The following is a 20,440-nucleotide window of genomic DNA, read 5'->3' on the forward strand; positions in this document are numbered from 1 at the left end:
TAAACATCTTGAATAAAGTAATATTTAATGAATTTTATCACTTCAAATCCAGTGGTGGAAAGTAACTGAGTACATGTACTCTGTACTTGAGTACTTTTAAGTATTTTGAGGTATGCTACTTGTACTTTACTTAAGTAATTCCATGTTCTGCTACTTAATGCTATTACTCCACTACATGTCTGACTGAAATACTGTACTTATTCTACTACATGTATTTGTTACATTTAGTTATTGTTACATAGATTCAGATTATTAATACAAAATCAACAAATAAAATATGAGATCATATTATAGGTTAAGTTACAAAGCAGTATATAAAGTGATTCAAATTGGCCTTTAGGGGTGGCAGTAGCTCAGTCAGTAGGGAGTTGGGTTGGGAACCGGAGGGTTGTTGGTCGAAGTCCCCATACGGGCCAAAAGTTCACTTCCTGGGCACTGCCAAGGTGCTCTTGAGCAAGGCACCGAACCCCCATCTCTCCATTAGTGCATGTATAGGTACTGAGCATGAGTGTGTAATTCAGGCCTGTGTGTAATGTGTATAATAACAGAGTGAAAACGTAATTTCACGTAATAAAGTATACATTATTATTATTATTATTATTATTTACCATCTTTAACATTGAAGTGATATACACTAATCTATTAATTCTATTCCAATAATATACATTCTTCTGAAATGGGTTAGGCTATTAATAATGGGTTACAAAAACAAAAGTAGCCTACTTTTGGTACTTTATGATGCTAATACTATTGTACTTTTACTTAAGTAACATTTTGAATGCAGGATTTTGTATTTTTACACTGTGGTACTGCTACTTTTACTGAAGTAAAAGGTCTGAGTAGAACTACTTCTTCCACCAGCGATCGCATCACACAGGTGGAGCTGCTAGCTCTGTGGTAATTTTCCACGAGAACGAGGACAGGTGTCAGTCTGGTTGGTAACAGTTGCTCAGGTGACTGAAGCCACATCCCCCTGGAGACAAACAGTCATCAGCTGGTGGCGGACGGGCCAGCCTACTTTCGCTGTGGAGCTCAAACCTTCAGCTTCACTCGAATCACCCCACGGAGACACAGGCGCCCACTGGATAAGAGCAGCACTCAGGTGTCATGGACGGACAACTTATTCGCACATGTGCAACAACTTTTCACCGTGTTTCTGTGCCTTTGTGTCTGTAGACACACTATTTAACCAGGAGGTGTGTTTGAATTCACACTCGGTTATTATGGATCGACTGGATGAATGGAGCTTCAAGTCCAAGAAAATGGACCTGGAGGAGGATTTCTACTTCGACTACGGAGCGGAGGAAATGACAGGTTATCAAGACCCCAATGAACTTGTTGCTGCTTTGAAACAAAAGGAGGAAGAGGTTATTTTGGCAGCCCAGCTGGGAAACGCATTGCTCCTGGAAAACCGTCAGTTGAAAGAGAAGAGCGACAAACTTCATGAACAATACGCAGACAAGCTGGAGGTAAGACTAATCCGCATGAATTATACAGTAAATATATAGAGTTGTTGCCTATAATGAAATATTTCCGGTGAAATATGTGGTTTAAAAATATTTGACGACTTGGTTGCTGCTAATATTTGAAGTGGGTGGGTGAGAAACTCAATAGTAACGCTTAGGCTACATCTTTATAACTTGTATCAGAGGGCAGAGCAACTTCGGACTTTAACAAAATTAATCCAGTAGGCCTATATCAAATATCTCTGAGTGCATCACAATTGGTAATTTTCATTAAAGAATGTGTCACAATGTATACAGACCATGGATCACCAGATGTTTTATCCGTGTAGGCTGCATATGGTAAATGTAGGCTAGCTATGAAAAATACGACCACTTGGCAGGTTCTTTATTGTTATAGCCTATGTCCAAATGACAAGTTAAAATCCTCCACTTTGATAATGGAAAGATATGCACATTATTGTGGTGAGAAACAATAGTAACCATACTATGATCTACAGCGGACTGTATTTCATTTAATATATTCCAAAATAGGCTACATTGTAACTCAATGCCAATTTATTAGATATCCATAGAAAATCTACCGTATACATGTAGCTTCCATTACCATAGAAAAGTGTAAACTGGCAGGAAAAAGTTCCATGTCAAAGTGTTGCTTTACTAAACTTTCCTAAGTGTGATCAGGTCCATTCTGTGCTCTCACTGCACTCTCTCTCTTTCTTTTGTGTTGTTCCACTGACTACAAAAGTATTTCTAAAGAGACACTAACTCCTTATGAGACATCATCAGTTAATAACTTGTACATCTAATACAAGGAGCAAACTGCAGTGAGTGTGTCCTTCAGCAGCGAGGCCCTACAGATTTACTGTGAGCCCATCAACTCTCACACACTTTACGCATCTTGAAATCAATCCGAGATGATTTTCCATTTCTAAATGTCTTCAGAACAACACATCTAACAGCAGTACAGCGGGAGACAGCCGGTTAAATGAAGTTGTCTGAAAACTTTTACACATCTTTGTCTTTGTTGTGAAGCTGATGCCGACTGCACAGCATCACACACCTGAACGGTTAAGTCAGACTAAATAATGGCCTCATTGCTTTTCTCAGGGAGATGCCCTTCAGATGTTCAATCTTAAATCTTATCAGGTGTGACTACGACTTAAATCAGCCCTTTACAAAGTGCAATAAAGATGTGACAAAGACTTATCTGTCTAGAAACTGACCTTGAGAGATACATTGATAAATAGTTATACATGTATGGAATATAAGGCTGTCTCTAACAAATATTTTCATTATTGCTAACCGGCTGATTTGTCGATCGATTGATTAATCATTTGGTCTATAAAATGTCAGATAATAGTGATAGATACCCAATTTACTAAATTTCAAGATACCGTCAATAATGCTTTTTTGTAGATAAAAATATGTATATTTTTTTACCATCACAAAAGACAAAAAAAGAGTGATGGCAGTTTTGCCTGGAAAAAATGACTCAATCAATTATTAAAGGAGTAGATTTCTAATAGTTCAGTTTTAATGGAATATATGAAACAGATTTGACTGATATGATATACTGTAAATTAAATACTTTACCTTCTCAGTGCAATCCCAGACACAATGTTTCATTCATTCAGATTCCAGCTGTCATACAGTACATTTCCCATGATCCTTCACAGCTCTAAATGAGCCCATTTTGTCACTCAATTTTTTTTGTCAAAACAATACGTTACAACATCATATTGCCGAAGAGGATCATTTGTAAGCATCATAATTTCAAACCAATGTAATGTATAAACAGCCCATTTTTAATTAGGTGTAAAATCTTTCCACCCCCTGTGTAGGAGCTGGAGCAGGGCAGGCATGAGCTGCGGCTGAAGCTGGAGGGCAGCCAGTCCCAGTGGGAGAGCCAGGTGTTGGACCTGGAGAGGGATGTGAGGGAGCTGAGGGCCCAGGTGGAGCGGCTCACCCGGGCCCTCAGCGAGGCCGAGAGGGACAAGAGTCGAGCCCAGGTGGAGCACAGCGAGCACACACAGCAACTCAGGGAGCAGCTCAACACAGTGAGTGTTAGTGTGGGCAATTCATGTTATTCTGTGTGAACTAAAAGAAACTTTCTGCGACAGGTAACTTGAGTCTCTGTGAAACATACACCTGAGCTGTGGATCCAAAGCTTCTGGCCTTCTGAGTCAAAATATATAAGATGGGCTGTCACCCAATCCTCACACTGAAACTCAGTGTTCTCTGCAAACCACTCAGGTATCAGTCTGACTCAGTCTAATCTACTCTTCAGCAAGGCCAAACTCTCATACGGTTCTAAGAGCAAAGTTGACAAAATGCTCATCAATCAGTCCGTAGTTATGAAACAAAGTGTTGTTGGCTTCAGGCAAATGATCTGTGCCATTGTTGAGCAGAGTGGAAACAATATGCAAACAAGACGGGGAGTGAAAGTTAATACCATGATGTGATTTCAGATCTGGGACAGAGGGAGGAAAGCGTAGATAAGTTTTGGAAGGTGCTGGTTCGTTAATTAGATAAGTCACTTTTTGAGAAAACATGCTCTTCTTCCAGCTTCTCAAATGTGAGATGATATGCCCTCACTGCTTTTCTTTGTTTTTTTTATATCGTGGTAAACTGAATATCTTTGAGTTTTGGACTATTGGTTGAACAAAACAAGATACTTGAAGACTTCACCCTTAGCTTTAGAAAATTGTGACCAACATGTATGTTACCATTTTCAGACATTTTATATTAGTCAGTTGATCGAGGAAACACATTTTAGATTAATCGACTATGAAAATAATAATTCGTTGCAGCCCTACATGAGAACACTATAATCTGTTTAACCAGATTATTTAGTAACATGAAGTTAACTTTTCACAAAGTGCTTAGATACTTATATTACGTAATGGAAAAAAATAACCAGCAACATACAGCTGATTCAAATCCTTATCAGCTTATGTGTTCAAGTCAAACATTTATGATCGTCAGTGTTCGATCTTGAGGAACCAACCGGTGACATATTTTACTGCCTCTTATCAGGAGGAGCTGATTGGATCACACAGCTGGACAACCTTGAGTATTTTTCCAGCCTGAGAAAGTAGGGAATATTTTGCTAAACCTTACAGTCGTGACGTGTTGCATTACACGTGGCCAATTACTAAGTAGAGCAGTTTCTTGTGTTGTTTTAAGATGAGCCGAAAAACCTGAGCTGGCAAAGTTAAAAATGAATCCAAACGACAGTGTAAAACCCTCCCATAAGTCAAGGTCCACAGAATAAGGAACTGTGAATGTCTTCCCCCTCTCTGTGGCAGGGCTGAAGCACTTATTAAGGGAAAACCGACTCCCTAGAAGTTCAGGAAAAAGTCAATTTAGATAAAAGGTGCCATCACTGTTTGGGCTGTTCAGGGAGAAGGAAGTGGAGAAAATGTTTTATGTGGCATCAGACATGGGTAACTCTGGACCTTGTGTGGTTGTAAAAAGCCAGAAGATAGAGTGAATGTGTGTCTGACGTGTCTTTACTTGACGTGGAGAAGGCTGCTTCTGCTGTGGTGAGTTGTTTCTGTGATTTATGTGTGTTTGAACAGGCGCTCCCACAGTTACGACTGGAACAGGAGATTTCGTTCGGTGTGTCCCGATAGAACCTCATTTGGGCCAATTAATCGATTGATTGTTTGCTTTGTGAAATGGCGGAAAATAGTGAAAAAATGCAAAAGATGACGTCATTCAAATATCTTGATTTATCTAACGGCACAAACCTCAAAGATTTTTAGATAACATCAGCAGACAAGACAATGTTTAGATCTTTTAGATCATTTCTGTGTCTCCTTATGGATTGTGAGTCTACATATTCTGAAGCTGTGGTAGAGAGCTTGAAACACTATATCCTAATTGTGAGAGTGTAACCAGAGCATGCCAGGAATCTGGAGGAGGGCATCTGTGTATCGCAACACCGAAACCTGAGAGAGAAAGAATTCATCATGTTTACCAGCAACCGCAAAGCTCTGATGAGAGAGGAAAGGTTCGCGGCGACTCTCCATCCTGGTGCATCTGAGGAAACGGCCACATAAAAACAATGTTGCCGTGTGCCAGATTGCCACAAGGTTCAGTGCTGACTGTTCAGACAGTAGCTGAGGAAAGTAGGTGTTAAAATATCAGGGACTGTTGAGAGATGGGGTGTTTTTCTTCTGATTACATTAGAAATGTTATCGTTCCTGCGACTGACACACAATATGAACACTGAAGTCAAGCATTCGTTTGTCTTGTGTCTGATGCATGTCCTTGTTAATTTATCACTTATCTCTGTGAATGTTTAGCAAGGAATTCTATCAAATGAGGAGCCAGTAAGTTATGCCATAATTTACTCTGAAGGAATGAAGAATGAGATTTTAGACATTTTTCTGGTTTAGTTTGATTCTTGTGCAAGAAAATGTTCCACAGCTTAACACTATCAGTGTATTAGAAATTGGAATATAAACACATCTACTGGATAAGAAATGCCATACTGGAAAGGGAGTATGATTATTGAATGATAAGCTGGAAATGTTGATAATATTTAGTTTGTTTCTTGGGAAAATACATCAATAACATATCCCTAAAGGTAAGTTCAGGACATTGGTTTGGACTGGTGTCAAGTTAAATTAAGTTTAACCATTAGTCATAATTTGTGTTTACACCAGCAACTCTGAATCGATATGCTGCCAGTTTATTAGGTACACTTTGCTAAAACAGTCTGATACAACAATCCTGCAATAAAATAAAATCCTACATTCATAACTGTTATAACGTTCATCTTTTGTCTAAACAGTTTTTGAGGGAACTTTATGGTCTGTTTAGGAGCTTTAGTGTGTAGTGATGTTGAATTTTATTGTGTTATACAGACAAGTGTTTCTACTTTGTAGAGCTGAAATGATTATCAAAGGAGTTTTCCATTATGTTCCTGCAAAAATACCAAAGTTTGCTGCCGTCAGCTTCTCAAATGTGAGGATTTAATGATCAATACTTTTGAGGTTGGGACTTTTTGTCAGACAAAACAAGCAATTTGTTTTTAGTCTTTCAAGGCTGAAACTATTTGAGTAATCTGCCACAATATTTTCTTGGTTAATCATTCTGTCAATAAAATGTCAGGAAATAGTGAAAAATGCCAACAGCCCCACAGTTGACTCCTTCAAATATCTTGTCAAGTACAAATCCCAAAAATATTGAGTTTACTATCATGTAGCACACAAAAGCTTCAAGTCTTCACATTTGAGAAGCTGCAACCAGTAAATATATCAGCCAGAAAATGAATATTCGATCATCAAAATAGTTGTCGATCAGTTTTTTTTTGTCGATCAATTAATTGACTAAGTGTTGCAGTTCTGGCAGATTAATCGATAATGAAAATAATTATTAGTTGCAGGCCAAATATTTGGTAACAATAAGGGTAAGCTGGGTGTAAATAAAATATTCTCATACTTTTCTGTGTCTGGTTAACAGACGAAAAACACATTACATTTCCACCTCCTGCTTTCCACCCAGTGTTACATGATCACCTTCCCTGGCTGTGGATCACAGTGTGTTATTGGACGACTGTGAAAAATTCCCCCTGCTGTGAGATTTCCGTTATTGCGAAAGGAGATGCCTGAATTGAGGCGAGCCCCGTGACCTCTGCTCCCTCTACCAGCATCACGCAGCTCACGGACAAAAAAGTGAAAGACAATATACATTGGGGAGAGATATAAATCTTTCATTTACTCCTTTGATGTCGCCCCTCATACCCCATCATCCCAGGGGAAAGCCATCTTTTCTGTGTGCTCCCTGAGGGGCTTGGCTGTAGCTGGGGTGGTCAGCTGTTAGATACCTCAGCGTTTGGATCGGTGAAGGCTGGAGGCTTGGGGGGCCATGTGAGGGGATATCATCTTTGTGTCTCTACCAAATGGAGCGTCCTCCTTCCACTCCTGTTTTGGTGATTCTCAGTGGGTCGCTGCCTCTATTGTGGGGAAGGGGCCCTGTGTTGATGAGATGAGGCAGCGGTAACGACAACTCATGGACACAAATGTTCATCTTTCAGGCCCCCCCCTTCTCCTCCTCATAGTGTGTCTGCATCCATGTTTTGTTTTTGTCCATCAGTGCCGGCTTTACTCTTGTCACACGCACACTTCCCACTAATTATAGCCCTCACGCCTGCCTCACTTCCTCTGTACACCCTTACAAACACGTACACACAAGCTGTTCCCCTCCGCTTCACCCTCATGATGTCCAAGTTTACCCTCCGCCACTGTTGTCTAACGTGGCATGATGATGTCACAGACAAGACCAAGATGCCTTCTGCTCCATCTGCCGCAGAGGCCGGCCTTTCATCTTGTATTATGTGGTGGTGATGGGACCTGACAGGGGCCCGCCAAACTGCTGAGTAAGGGGAACTTAGAGTCCCAGACCAGGACGGGGGGGTGGCAGTTGGTGTTAACCAGGACCAGGCACAGCAGCATTATAAAGATCCCTGTGTTTATTTTTTTTCAATGTTTCAAAATGTTCTGTTTGAGAGATAAGTGTTGAGAAAGTAGCTGATTTTGAGATAAACAAAATCATGATTTAACCCTTAACATGACATGTGCTTTGTCATTGGCTAATCATTTCTGTTCTTTTGATGGGTGAGTCATGATCACAGGAGTCATGTTGCTTTTTGTCTGGCTTTCCAGCCTTATTGGCTTGTGACCTCTTAAAGGAAGGTGGGGATTTTTTAAGATTATCTTTTTGGCATATCTACTTATATTGGACAGTTGGACAGGAAAGTTGGACTTTTTTTATTTTCTTATTTTAAATCCTACGTGGTTTATATGCATGTTTGGTAGTTAGCTGGCACATCGCCTCATTTCTTGCCCTAACTGTCGATCAATTGATCAGCGTGAAACCATCAGCAGGATTGTGCATCTTGTTGCTGTGTGTTCTCAAATGTGTTATACAAGCAGAACAGGGACCAAGTATTGCTCCACAGTGCTAATAGTGGTCAAATACTCCATAGGGTACCTTTTTTTTTTTTTTTAGCCAATTTACATGTGACCCTATAGTTTTATATGAAAGGTTTTTAGAGACCTAAAGATCTTTATTTCAAGTAAAAATGAAAGAAAACTAAAAACATAAATAAACATAGTCTTCCTTACCCCTTTCATCATCTTGTGACCTCTCAGATTTGATCTTTAGACCCCACTGGGGGTTACTGGGTTCCCAAGATGGGAATATTGTCACCATGAGCATTTTTTTACGAAGGCAGTAAAGAAAACCATTCCTCATTTTCCTTGTGCTGCATGGCCTGCAGCAAAAACCCATTCCAAACACATGTTCAATTTTAGTCACCTAATCCCCACCTTTCTGTCTTGTATCATATTGTGCTTCTTCTCATCTGCGTCTAGATTACAGGATTTAGAACCTATATTTGGTTATTTATTCTCTCAAAGCTCATCCCTCAGGCAAGCTTTGTTTTGGAGTTTCAAGTTGAGATATCAGACATAACAGCCTGATCCCAATGATTCCACTTAATTTGGTCATAGTTAGATTTCTGACTGGGTGAACTTTTTCTGTGCTTAAATCTCTCCTTGTGTCTAAAAGTAAACAAAACAGCACAAAGAAGGCTGTCATGCAAATTCAATAGCCACAAGTCTCTTTCCTTTCTTTCATTTGTGAATCTCATGTGTCTAGTGTTTTCTCTCTGGTGTGCAGGCGATGGAGGTGGAGAGAGCCATGTCCGGTGAGCTGCAGGCTCTGAAACAGGAGCTCCAACAAAAAGGAAGCCACAACCGGCCGCAGGACGAGGAGCTGATCAGTGCCATGAGGGAGCAGGTAGCTACCAAGCACCATGTACCTCCTAAATGTTGCAACCAAACCAAAACTAATTGTAAATGTAAAAAAGAGGGTCATGTAAAATGCTCTAGTCTTGAGAGCATCATGTACTCACACGGACAAGATGACCAGAACACACTGCACCAGCGTATCTGTGTGTGTTTTCATATTCATTTTCCTGTCAAACGTGTTGTTGTGTTGCCAGCTGCTGGTTCATCTTGCCTTACCTTGTTTCATTCACTTTGGTTTACTGTCATTTACAATGGGGAAATATTGGCTGAGAGTTTTCCAATACATAAAGTACTTGATGCAACACAAGTAAATCTTATAGTAAAAAATATTAACGTGAATGGGTAAAAGTACAAATCTGAGCACATAAAGGTAGCCAAGAGAAATAAATAATGACAAACCACTTAACAAAAAAGGGTTCAAAGGAGAAAAAAAAACTAAATAAATACAACAAAAATGGGGCAATTTCACAATAAATTTGTAGTTTTTAGTCCTAAAGAAAAAAAAAAAAAAAAAAGTGATCAAACCTCACAGATCTTCCCTTGATAAGTATTAGTCTTTTTGATTGGAAATTTAAATGTTGGCTTCAGCTGCCTATTCCAGTGACGGAGAACAGTCCTTCAAAAACCTGCCAATGCAAGTCCAACTTCTCTTTCTGGTAGTAGAACAGACTCTGGAAATGGTTTATGCAACCACTCTTTTCAAAAATGTTCAATACTTTTAGTTACTCCTTTCCAAAATAGAGAAACAAAGGAACATTCCCACATAAAATTATGGAAAGTACCTGCTTCTTCTTTTTTTTTTTTTTTCACTTCAAACTGTTTTATTTTTTTTTCAGGGAGAATAAAATTAGAGATAAACTTCCAAACATTTTGGGCACCTCCAAACATTCACATATGTCAACATTGGTAAATTGATACGGTGTGATGCAAGGGGATAGTGGGAGTTAGAGTTTTCCATTCTGAGAAGAAACAACTTTTTTTCATATGATCATATGCTTGTGTGTGTTTTTCAGGTGCTGCGTATCACCCAAAAGGAGCAGCTGCTGGAAGAGCGTTTGGAGAGTGTGTGTACAGAAAACACTGAGCTGAGGGCGAGTTTGGCCTCCTTACACACACGCCTGGCTCTACATGACCAACTCAACCAGCAGCACAGCCAGCAGGTACATATGTAAACACACACAGGCAGGCACACACGCACAGCCGAGGCAACACAAAACAGCTTAGTGTGGTTGGTGTATGAATGAAAGAGCCTTTCGCATAACAAAGGGATTGTCTGCTCCCTGCCCGGCGGACTGGTTTTCGGTGGGATTGTGGTGAGCATTGCTAAACAATCACCTCATCACCGTCATTGTAACTTTCCCTCGCAAATCTGGATTCCACTTGTGTTCGTTTAGTTTCATGTTGGGCTGCAGGCTAGAATCTGGCATGTCAGGATTTCTCACATACATTAGTAGAAACAAGTCTCTCATGACGGCTTTTTGAAAGGCACACATGGCCTTTGGTTATAGCACTTTTGTGTTATCATATCCATCTCTCTCTGTTTATCATCAACATGATCTGAGGATTCATAATCAGAGGTGTATAGTCCAGGTGCCAGAAAGTAGAAATCCTGTCCAGCAGCTGTCCCAACCATCATTAAACCAGCACCTCTACCAGGTAGATGAGCTCGTTAGTGAAAACACCTGTTCTAGATGTAGAGGCAGATCCAAAAACATGGCAGGATTTTTACTTTCTGGCACCTGGACTATACACCTCTGTTCATAATGTTGTCTTATCTTCAGCTCTATCATTTGCTGTACTTGTTGCTAACCTGAAATTCACATGCCTGCGGGTTGACGTGTGATTTCACACATTGCTTAATGAGCCTCCCTGTGCTTATAGCTAGCAGAGGCGTGGCAGGAGGTGGAGGCGGCGAGGGGTCGCTCACAGCAGCTGCAGGTCCAGGTGGAGGAGCTTCAGGAGGAGGTGTCCCTGCAGGAAGGCAGGAGCCACGGAGACGCCTCCCTGCTGTCCGAGCTGGAGATCAGCCTGGAGACAGCAGGGCTGGGAGTCCGTAAAGAAGAGGTACAAAAGCAGATTACTCTTTTTTTCGTGCTGTTATGCATTTTTATTGGATAGTACAGATGGACAGGAAAGTGGGAGACACGCAGCAAATGGCCATGGGTTCGGAATCAAACCTGGGCCGCTGCCAGATTACCCTTTAACACGGTCAGACTACAGTGTTTTAAAACCATCAAGCTAGAACAGGAGAAAGATTTGGCTGAATTCTCTTGTCAGTGAAATTAAGGAGAGAACTAAATAGATAGATATATGCTCTATATGAGATATTCTATATTTTTCTCATAGTCAAGAAAAGATCAAAACCAATAATTGTTCTTACTAACAGAATTGTCTGTGTAGCCAAAGTCTGATGAAGCTTATTCTTCTGTCCTATCGCGCTCCATTGTCCCAAAACTATTAAAAACACATCAGTGAGCCACACTGTTGCACTGGGTAACCTGTTCGTTCATGACAATGAACATGGGCACTGTAGTTTAGGTCTTGCATACGCTGTCCATGTACCAGAAACACTCACTAGATCACCAAATGTGTACTATCTATCTATCTATCTATCTATCTATCTATCTATCTATCTATCTATCTATCTATCTATCTATCTATCTATCTATCTATCTATCTATATATATATATATGTGTGTGTGTATATATGTATATGTGTGTATATATGTATATGTGTGTGTGTGTGTAATATATATATATATATATATATATATATATATATATATATATATTTACTACAACCAAATAAATTCTATCTAATATATATATATATATTCATATATACATATATACATACATATGATGTATTATGCAAAACTGTAGAAAATACATTTGTATGCTTGCAAACTCTCACTAACCAAAACATGGGTTGTGAGTAATTGTGTTTGGAGATAGGGAACGAAGAAAAGAGTATTCAATGGTTGTAGCTGGGAAGCTTAAATTGTAGTAATGAGCTCCTGAATCCAAAATCATCCTCATTTTAATCAGACTCATTTGAGAAGGGGAACTCCATACCGATTTCACATATCAAAGTAGATTTACAGTCTTGGGAAATGCAACTGTTTACCAATTGATTTTCCAGGAAATGTATGACATACATATAAATATGGTATACAATTATATTGTATATACAGTGATACATACATTTATGCATATCACACTCTCAGCAAGTATAGTTTCAAATTATGACTCTTACAACACAGTTACAGTGAAAGTAATTGTTTAAAACGAAAGTAAGTCCCCTAAATACTGTATCTAAATAACGCACCCAGCTTTCTCTACGAGGCAGAGAGGCTGTAAATTGGGACTGACTGCACTGACTTTATCTCCATACTGTGGTTGGCAATTGTTAGTTTTGGGCTCTTTCTATTGAAGTACTGCCCACAATGATTCATGTATGTTTGAAAGGAAATAGTTTTCCTGTGATGACTGGAAACACGAATATTAAACAAAGTCTTTCCTAAAAGATGTGTACTGTAAGATAATAGTATAATGGCACTAGAGAAACATCCTCTATAAGTTGAATTTTAGAAAACCTGTAGAAATGTTGCATGTTGACAGAAAATGTTGTGCTGACTTGTGTTTGACGTAAGGAGATGCAAAGTTCCTGATTTTCAAAGGGAAGATGCCACAAAGAAATATTACATAACACTAACTTTAATTATGTCTGGGAGGGGAAAAAAAGTGACTGACAGTGAAGTAGTTCTCACTCTCTGTGTGTCTAACGTTATTGTTTGGTTCCAGCAGGAAAATGTGATGTATAACACACTCATGAGTCATTCACTACATTTCCTGTTTGTCAAAGCCACATTGTAGAAGAGTTTCCTTGTTTTTACAGCTTTCGGTGCATGTTTACACCTGTGTCTGTAAACTTCTCATAGAATATCATATGATTATTCCTTCTGCTGTATGAAAGTTAACCTCAAGATATCTTTGTTGAAGTATCATGAGATCACTATCATCATGTAATATATTTGACTCAAGGAAGTTAAATAAAGTGATGAGGTAATGCTTTCACACCTCCCAGTGTGTAAATACTTGATGTGTGTAAAGAAGTGTCACGCTGAAAGGCAAAGGGGGAAAGAAATAGAACATTTTTGAACCTGTTTTTGAATATGATCTCTTTCTAATGTCTGGTTAATATACAGTAGCACCCTCCAAGCTATAACAATTGTGTTGTGAGAGTAACTCAACACCTCAAACTACCCAGTTTTGGCCATGAAAAAAAAGAAAGTTATTAGGTAAGTTGGCCCTTTTTAAAGTCATAATTAACATAAATCAACATGCCTCCTTTCCGGTTCCACTTAGATAACTCAAGAAATGGGATCCATCCTTCAGTTACTGCTCCCACTGACTCAGGAACTAAACAGCTCAGAGAGGTCAGAGGTCGTGGATAAACAGGAGGACCTGCAGGCCATGCTGCATCGGCTGAAGGGAGTGGCCCAAACCCTGGCACAGGCATCCAGCCCTCAGGTGAGCAACAGAATGAGCAAGTAGAGCAGAAGAGGAAATGCAAAACAAAAGGCTGACCTTGTTGTTTGAAAATCAAAGGAGGACAGGAATATAATGCTGTGGCTTTTATGTCCTCTAAATCTTTGAACCATATATCAGTATATCATATGTGGAGTATATGTGCAAAACTCCCAACTCTAAAGTCTATATGTGCTGTTTGTGCCATGTTTGCTGAGGTTGATGAATAAGTCTGCTAGATAGATAAAGGCAGAGAAAACAGGTGCATATTTGTGGGACAGTGCAACACTGTACTGCAAGTGAAATAACTTTCTTTATCTTATTAAAGGGCAAATAATTTAGCCTCTTCACACACAACATTCATCAATTAAATCACAGCATATCTGCCCCATGTTGGCTGTTAGAGGCACCATAGTGTCGTCACACTGAACCATGCTGAGGAAGTGTGTGTCCTTATTTATGCAAATGATGCCAATGAACTGTTGCAATTGACACAAGCAAGCATATACGATCGTCCAGTTGCGTGTCATTGTATTCAGACCCGTAGCAGGTGTTCATCACTGTAACTAAATATTCCTGCCCATTCCCTCCTTCCCTCGGAGCACCGTGAAAATAGGCCAACACCACAGACGCTTCTTTTTGGTTTGAATCCCTGTAAAATGCACGGCCGACACCTGATCTCTTTATTAATGTCTCTGTCCCAGGAGCTGAATCAAGCTTTTGTCGACAGGACGGGCAATCAGTGTGGGAATCCAAGCGCAGCACTGGAGCTGAGAGATCAGGTAACCTAGTGATGAACAAACAGTCTGTCAGGGAGCAGCAGCGCACATAGAGGCCCATTATCTTTGGATTTGGTTGTGTCATTACTGACCTTGCTAGTGTCATAGACAGATTCAGTGACCTTTTTATAACATTTTTACTGGAGGTATATTTTCAAATTTGATTCTTTTCAGCCTCAAACTGACTGCTTGCTACCAGCTTTAACTGACATACATTAAATGATATAGTGCATGATGTAAAGAGGTTTTGTTTTAAACACATAAGCACATCTTTCTTTTCCAAAACACTGAAAAAAAAGTAAAAAATTAAGTGAAAGTTAAAAGTAATACAATACTTTCAATGTATAAACGGATAGATATATACGATCCCCTTGCAGAACGTCCAGCTGCAGCTGGAAAACGCTGAACTGAAGCAGAAGCTGCAGGGTGTGCAGGAACAGGCTGAAGTGGTCCAGCAGGCCATCAGAGACCGGGATGAAGCCATAGCCAAGTGAGAAGCTAATTTTCTTCATCAAAATTCTCAGTGCAATTTCTAATAAATCAAATGAACCCTGATGCCTTTGATATAATTTGTTTGTTTTTACAAGAACATATTTTGTTTGCCATAATAATTCTGCTAATTTTGGGTTGAATATTCAGAAGAAAATCAATGAAATACTGTTAAGCGAATGCATGTGTTGCAAAACAACAAAAAGAGAAGTGTAATTAATTGGTTTCTTGAAGAAAGCTACACTTGCAGCCATACTGTAGTTATGAGTTTGAATTCATCGAGGTTTCATTATATCTTGGTAGGAAAAACCTGATGGAGGCTGAGTTGGTGAGAAGTAAAAATGACATGATGTCTCTGAACAACCAGTTATTAGAAGCCATCCAACGTAAACTGGAGTTGTCACAGGAACTGGAGGCCTGGCAGGTGAGATCCCTTTCTCTGTAGAGCTTTTTGTCCATCCCATCCAGTCTACTGTATCCTTAACCACCTTAAACCATCTCTGGTGCTGTCTCTTTGTCACAACTACCTTGGAATCTGTAAGCACATCTCCCGCCTAATGAAAACCACGAATATGAACAGGAATACATTTAATTTACACCCTTAAGCTCTGCATCATAGCTTTTGAAAAATCACCATTGCAGTTTTAGTGACGATTTTACAAGACAGGAAATGGATGTAGCTCAGTTTGGTGTCCTCGGTGGGAGGTCAGGGACAGCCCCAGCCATATCTCTCTCAGCTCAGTCAGTTTGGAGGAAGATAAACAGCAGGTGTTTCTGTCAACGAGTCCTTCTGCTGCTGAGTCACTATGCCTAGCAGAGCCATCTGTCGGAGGGTCTAGCATGCTGGTGAAGATAATGCAGATATGTCGGTTAGCTGAAAGATGAAAGTAATCTTAATAATAACTGAAAATATCCCGTTTGATTTCTAATACAAAATGGAAATGATGAATAAATCCTAAACATAGTTTTTCAAATACAAATAACTTGTATGTGCAGATACTGACTGGCATCAACTGGTCTACAAATGCAATTCCCTAATTAAATCTGTTAAATACACACACATTTATCAGATACACCGAGCAGAATAGTTAATAGGAACAGAGAAAACCGTTAAGTGTAGATTGTGAAGGCAGTGCAATCAGGCATCATACACTCATTGTAGGCAGAGGACACTATCATACAGTAGTATGGTATTATTTTAGTCTTGTGATTACATGTTAAGCCCTCCATGGTTTGAAGCAGGATATGTGCTACATTTATTAAGCTTTGTGACCATTCCCTGAAATTGTTGTTGCATTTCATTCTTGTTTTTAAAAAAAAAAAAGAAAAAAAAGAAAAAAACCTAGGGAACATAACCTCCTCAGCACCTGGAGGATGAGGCTGTTGATTTTCTAAATTTCTCTTGTTAACAAATCAATACTCTCTATCTCTGAGTATTTACTGCAGCGGCATAAACTACAGTACCCATGTTCTTTGTAATGAAGGAACATGTCACCCAGTGCAACTGTGTGCCTCATTGATGTGTTTTTAATAGTTTTAGGACAACAATGTCGCTCTACAGGACAGTCGAACAAGCTACAGTTTTTCAGGGTTTGGCTACAGACAACACTTGTTAGTTTGATCAATTCATCATTGGTTTTGGTCTTTTCATGGGATTTGTTGACAATAAGACATATTGCCAGACTTCTCCTTTTTCCTTTACATTGATTAATACTTGTCAAGAGGAATGCATACAACACCACTGAGCAGAACCAAAACAAAGTAACTGCAACAATAACGGCACATTCTGCACAACCAAGCAGTGTTTAAATCTGATACAGTCAGATGACTATACTGTGTAGTATAGTGAGTAGTATGCAAGTAAGTGAGTTTGCATGATATGAGGGCATGTGTTGACGGTGTTGAGTCCCTGCTCTTCCAACTTCCTGCTCATTTCCTCTTCTTCCTCACCTCTCCTCAGGACGACATCCAGATCATCATCAATCAGCAACTCCGGTCCCAGCAGCAGTCGGAGCATCTTCAGAAAAAGTCCACCTCCAACGGCATGTCCTTTTTCCGCAGGACCAGCAGGACGGCCTCCACCTGGACACGCCAGCCCTCCTCCTCCTCCTCCTCTTCCTCCACCTGGAATTCAGATGCTGATCAGGGCAAAACCCAATCCCCCTGGAGGGACTGGTTAAGACGAGGGAAAGGGGCGAATAATGGACAGTGAGTGCTATACCTTCCCCTTGAGTGCTCAGGAGAGGATGTACCAGGAGGATAGGTCAGAGAGAAGTCACAAGTGCAGCTTCCCGTACGTCATGTATGGTGAAAAGCAGTCATAAAGATACTTTTTATTCAATGATGAACAGCCAAGCCACTGCGAACAAAGACTTGTAAATAGGCACTAACTTCTACACATTTCACTCAGAGGCTGAGCCTTCCTAAAATCTAAACTGTGACAACCTGGAACACTATTAGGTTTGCTTGAGACTGTAAATATCGTGCCTTATTTTGTAATATTGTGACTGTCTATGTCTGGGACGTTAATATGGTATACATGGTAGGTGTAGATCAGTAGAGAGTATTTGTTCCGATTTATTTATCATATGTCACAGATCAAAGAGAGAGACCCACCGTCAGAAAAGTTAATGATCAAACAACTTGTTATCAAGCTGAATTGTGTCTTTACAAACCAAGTTTGATGTGAGAAGTTACATTTTTTACTGTCAGCTTTGCTCAAAAGCTAAATATGTAAAAATGTTAATTGTATAAGAAACACTGTTTTTACTTTATGTACACTGAGATGGCTATTATTTTTTATAATTCCATTTTCGATCTCTGAATGATGACTTGGTATGGTATGAGTCTGTGTATAGCATACACATGTATGTGCATGTTCTGTAACTCAGTGTTTAATATTAAAGCTGCTGAGTACGAGCTGTGTTGTTTAATAAGCTGTCTGACTGACCACATCTGGAATGATTACTGGATCATTTCATAAAGCATCAGATAATCCTTTCAGGTTTTGTGTTTTTAAGCGTTTGTGTTCCGAATGTTATTATGATGAACTAAATGAAGAGAGAATCGGGCAGCTGACAACGCATCTGGACAAGATAACTGCTCGACCAATAATAAGAAACATTTAAAGCTGTGTAACAAACATTTAAAGCTGTTATGTTAGAAAACTACTTAGTTCAGAGCAATATTTACTCAAGGTGACCTAGATCTAGAGTAGTAGTTGTTTTACCTGTCTTTCTAGCTTCGTCCTACTTTGTATTATCAGAGAATTTGATCAGGAAAACACAATATAACAGAGAACTAAAGAAATGTCTTAAATTTAGATAGGTATAACTAACTTTCTACAGCATCAAAATCTATATGAAAATGCAGCACTGGCCCCAGAATTACCATATAATGAGAATGTTAACAAATACACCAATTGAAAATGTCTGCATTGTTCGAAGTCATTAGTACAAATACTGGAGATGCACTTTATCAACAAAGCCTTTAGAAAATATTCTATCTCCTTTTCAGACATTTCTTGGTGTTGCTGCCATATAAATTTGTCCTCAGCCTACACAGTAGATACACATGTAATCACAGAGCTAACATGATTTTTATAGTTTTTATTGAAAAGTAATTGCAAACATCTAATTTACAGGGTTAGAGTTCCATTTTACTGCCTTACAGCATAACATTGTTATATCCACAGTGATTAAAAAGGTTAAAAATCAATAGCAGTGATGATATTTCTGCCTTGCAAAATTCCACATACTCTGTTTTTTTGGGGAAAACCTAACATTCATTTGAATTCCTTTGACACTGAATTTCAAGACATTTTCCACACAGACTAATCTCTGTGCTTTTTAAATTATCAAATCAAACCAATCAAATCAGATGACAAAAGCTGACATTATCACTGGGTGTCTTGGTTTAATCTATTTAACTACCTTATTAATTTATTGGGAAATGCTGACTGTGTGTGAGTTTGGTAGCAGTATGGAAAACATTGAAGGACCAGACAGACAGATTTTTAAAATGTTTTAAACTACAGTATATGAAGTGCATGAGGACATTGTACTCCATATTCCAAAGCAAATACATTGGAGACACTGGCACCATCACGTTTTATTAAAAGGATTAGACAAAAATGATTAAAGGGAGCTTATGTTAAAAGTCTAATTACAAAAGATAATTCAACTAAAGAATGTAACTGAGGTCAAGCATCAGAACTGCAGACACATCTGCAAAACTCAAGACAGCTTGAGCCGGTTTATTGAGAGAGCCAGTCAGAGATGCAGTCTGCTGCTGCCCTCTGCTGACGGTCAGCACACGTCAGAGAAAAATCACAGAACAACAGACGAAGCCTCACACAGCCAGTGCAGTCTCACATTAGAGAAAAAAAAGATAAGTCAAAGTGTTTTTATTATTTTGTTAAAATAATTTTCACTAAATTTAGTTGACATATATTGCTTATGCTGTGCATAATGTCAAGTCTGTATCTCACAAATATTATTCAAATATTATTTTAAAAAGAAGATGCACTTTTCCCTATTTCTTCCCATAAAAAGTGAATTTGTGTCTTATCTATTAGCTTACCTTCTTTCTTACACAACCGTCAAGAATTATTTCCACACATATTTACTGCGAATCTAGTTGAAACGTGAGAAATATTAGATTCATCTTTACAGCTCTTGTTTAGAGTTGCATAAGTTCACTGTCTATAATACAGGCACACAGAGAAGTTGTTTTACTAAAACGTTTTCCATAATGTTTTCATGTTTTTTTTTATTTATTTATTGACAAATAACATGGTAAACATAAAACATACAAAACAGAAAATGCCAGGGGATCAGAACATAGACAGAAATTATAAATCAGTTCATAAAAATGTTATATAAGATACATAAATTCAGGGGTTTCTTAGCTTTCTTGTTTTTAAAATATAGGATTGATGTAATGTAAAGTTTGATTTCATTTCCAAAAATTAAAAAGGATGGTTTGTGATTGTAACATTTAGATTTATGAATTTGAGATTGAGTAATAAGCTCAAATTGAAGATGTAGCATTGCATTGCTTTGGTAGCAGAGTAAGATAAAAAGACAAACATTATTCACAGAAGAGGGAACATTCAGAGCTAATGTATTGGCAAATAAATAGCCTACAGCCAAAAAAATACAAGAATGGGTACATGACCAAAAAAGATTACATGGTATTGGTCGGACCTGTAAAAAGATTAATAATAATCGTAATAAGTGACTTTTAAAACGATTTATCGTTTTTATCCCTCCAAAATATTTCTACAAAAGATATAAAACGAACATTGATGTGGTCTGCTCATTTTGTCAAATGGTTCCAGAAGATTCATGTC

The 20,440-nt window shown here is 38.8% G+C and overlaps 1 protein-coding gene across 1 annotated transcript; it reads left to right on the plus strand.

The window, feature by feature from the left end:
* Nucleotides 1-924: 924 nt before the first annotated feature.
* Nucleotides 925-18,006, plus strand: si:ch211-235m3.5 (BICD family-like cargo adapter 1). Its single transcript, XM_039778540.1, has 10 exons — nt 925-1,469; nt 3,308-3,523; nt 9,159-9,278; nt 10,303-10,449; nt 11,171-11,353; nt 13,658-13,822; nt 14,524-14,601; nt 14,976-15,088; nt 15,391-15,511; nt 17,048-18,006. Exons 1-10 carry the CDS (start codon nt 1,131-1,133, stop codon nt 17,297-17,299), a joined length of 1,734 nt encoding a protein of 577 aa, XP_039634474.1. The 5' UTR covers nt 925-1,130; the 3' UTR covers nt 17,300-18,006.
* The last annotated feature ends 2,434 nt before the right edge of the window (nt 18,007-20,440 follow it).

This window comes from Perca fluviatilis, chromosome 2 (genome assembly GCF_010015445.1).
Source record: "Perca fluviatilis chromosome 2, GENO_Pfluv_1.0, whole genome shotgun sequence".
In the NCBI taxonomy this organism is placed as follows: domain Eukaryota; kingdom Metazoa; phylum Chordata; class Actinopteri; order Perciformes; family Percidae; genus Perca; species Perca fluviatilis.

Coding starts and splice junctions, on each gene's coding strand:
- si:ch211-235m3.5 (XM_039778540.1), top strand. CDS start 1,131: ATGTGCAACAACTTTTCACCGTGTTTCTGTGCCTTTGTGTCTGTAGAC. Junction 11,354..13,657: donor TGGGAGTCCGTAAAGAAGAG/GTACAAAAGCAG, acceptor GGTTCCACTTAG/ATAACTCAAGAAATGGGATC. Junction 15,089..15,390: donor CGGGATGAAGCCATAGCCAA/GTGAGAAGCTAA, acceptor ATATCTTGGTAG/GAAAAACCTGATGGAGGCTG.